This window comes from Mesocricetus auratus, unplaced genomic scaffold (assembly GCF_017639785.1).
Source record: "Mesocricetus auratus isolate SY011 unplaced genomic scaffold, BCM_Maur_2.0 Super-Scaffold_100676, whole genome shotgun sequence".
Classification (NCBI taxonomy): domain Eukaryota; kingdom Metazoa; phylum Chordata; class Mammalia; order Rodentia; family Cricetidae; genus Mesocricetus; species Mesocricetus auratus.
In genome coordinates, this window is record NW_024429266.1 from 156,847,222 (window position 1) to 156,856,023 (window position 8,802).

At 42.9% G+C, this 8,802-nt stretch overlaps 1 protein-coding gene across 1 annotated transcript; it reads left to right on the plus strand.

Moving 5' to 3' along the window:
* Nucleotides 1-5,868: 5,868 nt before the first annotated feature.
* LOC121136553 (xaa-Pro aminopeptidase 3-like) lies at nt 5,869-7,155 on the plus strand. The gene has a single exon (XM_040737093.1). The coding sequence runs from the start codon at nt 5,869-5,871 to the stop codon at nt 7,153-7,155; it is 1,287 nt and encodes a 428-aa protein (XP_040593027.1).
* The last annotated feature ends 1,647 nt before the right edge of the window (nt 7,156-8,802 follow it).

Consider the following 8,802-nt stretch of genomic DNA (forward strand, 5'->3'; position numbering starts at 1 on the left):
AAATTTATTTTGCATATGACAAAGCTAATATTTACCTTTCTGTCCTACACAAAAGGGAGATGGGGTCCAAAGTGACCATAACAGAGTAGATTCCTCAATGGCCTCCAAAAACTGTTGATCCCTGTAACTACATGGGTTCTGGGATCAAACTCAGGTGATCAGGGATAGCAGCAGGCATTGAGACCCTCAGACATGTCTTGCCATTCCCCAAACTTCCTGTTAAGCTTAACGCTTCATCTGCCAAGAGCATCTCATACTAGCCCTGGGGGCTTAGAACTGTGTATGTCCCACTGTTGTGTTGACACCATAGGTGCCCTGTACAAACTGCATACTCAATATTTACTTAATTGTCCATGTGCATCATGTAGGGTTTTATCAACTGGGTTAATTTTCTTAGATTCCACGTCTGATCTGCAAAAATAGCAACTACAATGTCATACAGCATTATCATGAGCAATAAGTGGGATTTATTTAGGCTGATTTGGAGTATGTATGCTCTATAGCTGAGGATGACTCGGAACTCCCAATTCTCCTGCCTCCATCTCCCAAATGCTGGGATCATAGGTGACTATAACCACACATGGAGCACACAAATCATTTTGCATAGGTTTTTAAATCTAGGAAAAAGCCATTAGTGACATTTGTATTTTTAGTCAATAGTTTTTGAATGCTTGCTATGTACTGGTAATGCAGGACAGAGGCCAAGTACTGGAGATGTGAACATGTGTTAGATTCTATTCAATTTACCTTCAAGGAGTTTACAAAATATCATAAAAATATTTTCAGACATGCCATCAGTTCTATGAAACAAAACCAAACCTAAGTGTTCAGGATTTTCAGTCACACATTTGTCAATCATGCAGTCTGAGGAGGCATTTCATTTGGTCACACATTTATTAGTAGCTGATTTCAAGTATGACAGTTCCTTCTACGTCCCATGTCAGATGCTTCATTCATTCCAAGGAATTATCTTTGAAACAATAGCCTGACAAATTAGATGTTAGAGCAACCTATCAAGAAACCTAATGCCATTAGAGGCAAATGCTGCTGATGTGATAATTTAAAGACCCCTGGCCTATGAATGTAACAGAATAATTTATGGTTAAACTCCACTGGATTCTCCAAATTAGATTCAATGTTATTTCAGCTGAGTCAGAACTTCAGAGCCTCAAGGCACTCAAAAAAGAAAATGGCCATAAACTAAGATTCAAGGTTACATGTTAGCTTTATTGGAAAGCATTTCCTGCTTTTAGGGCAAAGTTGTGCACAAGTCCTGGGAGTGACTTCATGTTAATTAATATCAATGCCAGTTGGTGAAGCTGCATAATCTTCTTCTTTATTTATAAAAATATCTTGCTGGAAAATTATACTTTGGATTTAAAAATCATACCAGACAGTGATCTAATACAAAATGGTCAGCCCTGGAAACATATATACAAGTAACATTTTATAAACTGTAACAAGTCACATTTCATATATGTATAGACATATATATGGTTATATATAAATATAATCATATATTTAGGAATACATATTTATATATACATATATACATCAGATAACAATGAATGAAAAAAGAGATTTGGAGGGAGGAAAGGAAAAAGAAATTTTATAATTGTATTATAACGTCAAAAATAAAAGAAGTAAAAAAAATTGAACCTAAAATGGCTATACCAATCTTGGTTGATGCCTCAGTTTTTCTTTTTTCAATGAACACATTTTAAATGAAACACAATCATTCCACTTAGCACCAGGTGACAGTTTCATCATTAGACTATCATGAAGTGAAAACCAAAATGGTGTATCATAATACACATTCAGGCGGCTACAACACACACAGACACAGAAAGACACACAGACACTGACACAGACAGACAGACGACAGACAGATAGACAGACAGACAGACAGACAGACAGACACACACACACACACACACACACACACACACACACACACACTGGCCCATTGTTACCATGAACAAAGTAACATGAGGTAGGATCAAACTCAAGAGAAAATGGTACTGTTGTTATAACCATAGACTCGAGTCCCCAAGGTACCTGTTGGGATTCCCAAGTTTTTGTGCCCTAGAACATAGAATTATCCCAAAGACACATGGGTAGCTATTGAAACAGAGACACTATATAAAGAAAGTTCTTCTGAGGGGTGAAAGTGGGCTAGAGAGCATAACTATAGGTCACAGCAGTTAAGATCCTTTATGTGCCATTTTCATAACTCTGTCCCACTTCCTTCTGCATTTGTAGATGAAGGGCTTTTTATGGGGCACACTCATTCTCTTCCAGGTAGCCCTGGGTGGTGGGAAGTGTCCAGTTCTTTTCCCCAATCACTGGTTTCTTTCATATATTTACCCTCCTCTCCCCTCCCCAGGGAAACAGAGTTTTTTTTTGTGTGTAGCCTTAGCTGTCCTGGAACTATCTCTGTAGATCAGGCTAGCCTTGAACTCACATAGATTTGCATGTCTCTGTTTCCTGAGTGCTGGGATTAAAGGCATGCCCATCTCATGTTAATCTTAATGTCCTTTGTCCCAACTCCACTGCTTTGCTACATAATCAAAAAAGCAGTATACACAATGAGTGTGAGGCATTGCTCATGTAGCAAAAAAGGCTATTATACAATAAGGTTCTTCTTATAAGTAGAGAACAATTATAAAATGAATAGTATGGGAAACTCATAAACCACAGTCATTTATCACCATTACCCAGCATTATGCAGTGTGCATAATTACATTGCTGTACTTCATAAGACTGTCAATGCGGTCCTGCCCCGACCCGCGGGACATTCAACGTGGGGACTGGTGGACACCTAGGAGAAAGATGGGAGATGGAACATTCAAGAAAGGACGACAAGACAGGATTCTGATCAAGTCGACCACTTTATTTCATCCCACAGGGATTTATAAATGGGAAGGGAGGAGGGGAAAGAATGGGGGTGTGCTGCAGCTGCAAAGGTCACTGGGATGGGTAAGTCATCCTGTGTCCTCTGGTAATCTAACTGCAGATTCTAACTTTATCTTTCACATTCTACCTTCTATCATACAGGCTTACACCCTACTGACTAGGCAGATAAGCCGCAAGTCTGTGTTCTCAGAACTTGTGTCCTATCTTAAGAGGTGGTATTTCAGCTATGTGACCTGGAGTCATGTCTTTCTCTATGAGGACATGATGGTGCTATGGCTGAATTATGGCAAAGGCCCCTGGCACAGTCCAGTTGTTTACACCAGCATCACCCCAAATACAAGAATAATGCGTCCTGCCATAATGTTTCAAGGCTACAGAGACATCGGCAATAGGAAGTTCTGGTTCCATTGTTGTCATATGAGACTACCATTGTGTACCTGGTCAATTGTTACCCAAAATGTCATTGTAAGACTGCACAAGAGAACCTTGAAAGGCATTTTCATACAATTTTTATACAAAGATCCATGAAATTAATGTGGTAGAGACAGCAGCCCATGATCCTGGAAGTGTCATATTCTCCATAGTAGAGAGACAGTGGCTCTTTCCCCAGGGCTGGTTTGCATAACATTACTTTGGTTGACCACCTCTTTTCCTTACCTTGAATGAATCAATATATTTTTAAAAAATCCATATCTCGCTAAGGTCAGTGGGACAGAAAGACAGACAAAGGGACAAGCTATTCAATGGTGGTATAGGCTTTATCCAAGAAGAGACCTGAAGAGGAGGCATCTCTAGTCCAAGATCCAAAAGCCTGTGGTCCTCTTGCAGGTGGGCATTCTTACTGAACAGGGAAGGGGGAAGGCTGATGGAAACTGACAAGCATCCTGTTTGGGAAGTAGTTTGCTGTTGCTAGTGTATTCTGGTGGGTGAAAGACCATTAGGTGGTGGGCAAACATCTCCTACCTTCCCTTGCTTGTGCTCTTAGGAATTAATAAGGTAGGGAGAGCAAGAGTCTAGACAAACAGGTTCCTTTAGATTAGAGAATAAAATAGTTTTAAAAGTTGTCATGTGAGCTTAACCAAAATGGTGAGCTTTACAAAGTAGCATGGCTGTGACTCACAGTCAAAACTGTCCAGGGCTACTGTGCCTTTCAGACAGGCTGCCCCTTTCCACTCTCTCTTGCTTCTGGCTGCCTAGGACTTGATCACATTGCTATGATGATTCTTTTACATTCACTCTCTCTCCTTGGCTGTGCTTCTCCTCTGGGACCTGACTCTCACACTCCTGTTAACTGCACTGAAGCCCAGGCAGGAGGTGATGCCTTCCACAGAGAGACACATGTGTCCTCTGTCATGAGACAAAATCTCTATATGGGAGGTAGGGGAGAGGCACCAACAGACTAAGGAAAAGCTCTGTCCAATTGCAGCCTGATGAATCAATGAGTTTAATAGGTTTACTTACAGGGTGTGGGTGGCTCTGGGGTGGCTGTACCACTGGGAAGTCCTGTTGCTACCTGGGTTATTAGCGTCTGAGATTCTTCTGACGGTCCTAGTAGGCACAGTTACCAACAAGCCAAGAAATGGATTAGCAGTGAAAAGTAGAAAAGGAGATTTATTTAATGGGGTTACATTGGTGAGAAGGATAGGAAGATCCAAGTCCAGCTTTGGGATCCTACACGAAGTTCAAGTGTAAGCAGAGTACCAGAGTTATGAGTAGCTAAACAGTCTTGGTAAAGGTGTGGTCCAGGCCATCACCAACCCACCATTTTCTGAGCTCCAGACTTTCCAACAAAGTGGCCTTTTTGGGAGACGTGTACTCCCTCTTCTGGATGCCCTCAGGCTTCAGGCTTTTTCCCAGAGAGATTTTAGAGAAATTCCAGTTTTAGGGGGTATAATGTCTCAGTAGTCCGATAGCCAAAAGGAGGGACACAAGTGTCTTTTTAAAGTCTTCATTCCTAATTGGTAGAAAGTTATACCATTCCTGACACGGTGGATTCAAGAGCAGATGCACCATGGGAAATTCCTAACCCCAGATTAACTCATACCCAGAAGGTCACATGGGGAGCATGTGACAGTGTGGTGGCATCCCACATACTTGTAAGAGAGAGTGGTTAACATCCATCCCCATCACTTTAACCCTAGCTACCAGATGATTGTTCATTTGAAGTTGAGCATACCTGCCACAGCCTTTCTGTAGGTCTCTGCAGCCTGGAGAAAAGAATTACACTTCAGGTGGTTAGTTTTCTATAAGTCATGAACATGCTATGCCAGAAACACAGACATTGTATCCCCACAAGGTAAGCAATTTACATTACATAATAATTAAACTTAAAGCTATGTTGGTTTCGTTGGTTGCAATTTGCCAAGTTTCCCAACTGCCCTTGACAGGTGGCCATTGCTCAACACAAGTTCTTTTATTCTGATATTTTAATTACTTTACTCTCAAATCACACATGGCACATTGCACAGTAATTATGTATGTGCGTTTGTGTATATGTGGGTTACAGAATGGCTATAGAAGGGTAAAAGAGGCTGCAGCAGAGTCTGAGGAGTTCAAATATGCAGAGCTTCAGAGCTGACAAAGAGGCAGAGCATCAATTAGCAGCTGAGACAGGATGACTCAGCTGGGCTTAGGGGTGGCTAGACAAGTGGGAGGATGATGACCTGAGCTCCATGCAGAACCAATGTGAAGGCAGAGAGAAAGAGAGAGACAGAGAGACAGAGAGAGAGAGAGAGAGAGAGAGAGAGAGGAGAAGGAAGAAGAGGAGGAGGAGAGGGAGAGAGGAGAGAGAAAGAGAGAGACAGAGACAGACAGACAGACAGAGAGAGAGAGAGACAGAGACAGAGACAGACAGAGAGAGAGACAGAGACAGAGAGAGAGAACTGACTCCACAAAAGTTGCTCTCTGGCCCGCAATTTGTGCTTTCTCTTCCTGATGCCAAGTGTGTTGGCCATGCCTTCCCTGCTCTCAACCCCCAAGCTGGTTCCCGTTATAGCAAGACTCCGCTGCCTCTCAGGATGCATGCCATGTTTACATCGAAGGTACTCCCTCCAGTCTGTGCCGAAGAAAAAGATTCCAAATCGGTACTTAGGCCAGCCCAGCCCAGTTACACATCCACACCTCCTCAGACCAGGGGAGGTGACACCAGGACTATCTCAAGTGGAATATGCACTTCGAAGACACAAATTGATGGATCTGATCCACAAGGAAGCACAGGGGCACAGTGGAGCAGACCACACAGTGGTGGTACTCTCTAACCCTACATACTACATGAGCAATGACATCCCCTACACGTTCCACCAAGGCAACAATTTCCTGTATCTCTGTGGATTCCAAGAGCCTGATAGCATTCTGGTCCTTCAGAGCTGCTCTGGGAAGCAGTTACCATCCCATAAGGCCATGCTTTTTGTGCCTCGAAGAGACCCTGGCCGAGAACTGTGGGATGGTCCTCGGTCTGGCACGGATGGAGCAATAGCCCTAACTGGGGTGGATGAAGCCTACACTCTGGAAGAATTTCAGCACCTACTACCTAAACTGAAAGCTGAGACGAGCATGGTTTGGTATGACTGGATGAAGCCTTCTCATGCACAGCTTCACTCTGACTACAGGCACCATCTGACTGAAGCCAAAGCCAGGAGCAAGAACAAGGTTCGGAGTGTCCAGCAGCTGATACAGCGCCTCCGGCTAGTTAAATCTCCTGCAGAGATTAAGAGAATGCAGATTGCTGGGAAACTGACGTCAGAGGCTTTTGTAGAGACCATGTTTGCCAGTAAAGCGCCAATAGATGAAGCCTTTCTTTATGCAAAGTTTGAATTTGAATGCCGGGCCCGAGGTGCAAACATCTTAGCCTACCCGCCTGTGGTTGTAGGCAGTAACCGCTCCAACACTTTGCACTATGTGAAGAATAATCAGCTCATCAAGGATGGTGAAATGGTGCTTCTTGATGGAGGTTGTGAATCTTCCTGCTATGTGAGTGACATCACCCGGACATGGCCTGTCAATGGCAGATTCACCGCACCTCAAGCAGAGCTCTATGAAGCTGTTCTAGAGATCCAGAGAGCATGTTTGACACTGTGCTCCCCTGGGACAAGTTTGGAGAACATCTACAGCATGACGATGACCCTGATGGGACAGAAGCTTAAAGATCTGGGGTTCATGAAGAGCAGCAAAGAAAATGCCTTCAAGGTAGCTCCTTCCTCCTCACCCAGCATGCTGCTCCATTTTAATAAAGCTAAATAGTCTTAGAAAACAAAAAAAGTTGCTCTCTGGCCTTCACACAAACATGGTGGCATACATGCAAGCCCCTCCCCTACACACACACACACACACACACACACACACACACACACACACACAAATAGTAAAGTATTTTTTAAAAGAGTGTTCTGGGTCAACTAAGTCTAGAAGGTAAGACTATGTCTCAAAAATCAAAAACAAAGATAAAAAAACAAACAAAAAGCCATGGGACAAAAATGTTACATCTGAGTGTGTAACATTTACTAGTTAGTATTAGCAGAGAGGAAGGGAATTCTGGGTACAAATTCATTCATACATCCTCTCGCTTATTTACTAAAATCACTTCTCTAGTGCCCAATGTAATGCTAAGCACAGAATGCATTCAAAGAATACATGTTGGCTTGAATTATTCATGTGTTCATTCTTTCATTGATTCATCAATATTTATGGGGCAACCTGTTCAGGCCAGACCCTGTATTTAGTCCTCCTGGCAATGGTGATCAATGCGAATCCAGCCTATGCTGCCTGGTCCTTAAAATAGCTGATACATTTTAAGAGTTTTGCCTCTGAATGGTAGAGGCCCATTGTTAAACTTTCTAGGGAATGGACTGTTTAATGAGTCTCATTCCTGGCTTGACTTTAGAATTACCTCAGCTACTACTTACAAACACCCACTCTGGGCCCAAATTCCAGGCCAATTAAATTAAAACCTGCAGAGGCGAAACACAGGTTAAGATACCTTTAAAGTCCCTTCACGATATGTGATACAAAGCCCTAGACTGAGAGTTGACTTAAGAACTCCCCACACTCCAAGTAGGCCACTGTCTGGGTTGAACTGTTTTCCACGTACACTCATACCTTGAAGTCTTATTCCACAGTGTCTCAGAATGTTAATTGGGTCAGAATGGAGCCCTTGCTGACACAATTAAGAATTAGGTCATTCTAGGCCTGAGGTAATAGTTCCGTTACTCAAATGCCTGCCTTGTTATTCTTCAAGAGTCCATGTTTAAGTAAACAAACAAACAAACAAAAACAAACAAACAAACAAACAACAGCAACAACAAAACAGGTGTGGTGACCTGTGCTTGTAATCTCAGTTTTGGGGCAGCAGAGACAGAGAGACTTTTGGGGCTCACTAACCAGCCAATCTAGCTTAGTTGGTAAGTTCCAGGCCAATGAGCAACTTCTTAAAAAAACAAAACCAAAAAAGAGGCTGACACTTGAGGAATGACAGGTGAAGCTGTTCTTTTGCCTCTCCGTTTCCCTCTCCACACAAATTAGAACATTACAATGCACCCCACCAGGTTCTCTGGGGTTCTTCCTATGTAGAGCAGGTATCAATAAAGTACTATGAAAAAAATCTCCTATCTAGAGACAAGACTCTGCCCTGGCTGGAGACCTAACATTCCATTCTGGCAGAGTCAATAACCTGGCCCAGAGGCCACCTCTAGGAGGCAGACTGACCTTAAGCCACCACGCTAAGGAGAGGCAGATGGCCTTCCCTTAGTGAGGTACCGTGCTTCTCTGAATTCCCATGCCAGAACAGTAGCTCACGGACATGCAGCTTTGTGAGTCTAAATGGTTCAGAAAGCACACCTTCCCCTTTCCTTCTTTCTGCTTCTGCTCTATGCATGTTTTCCCTAACACTTG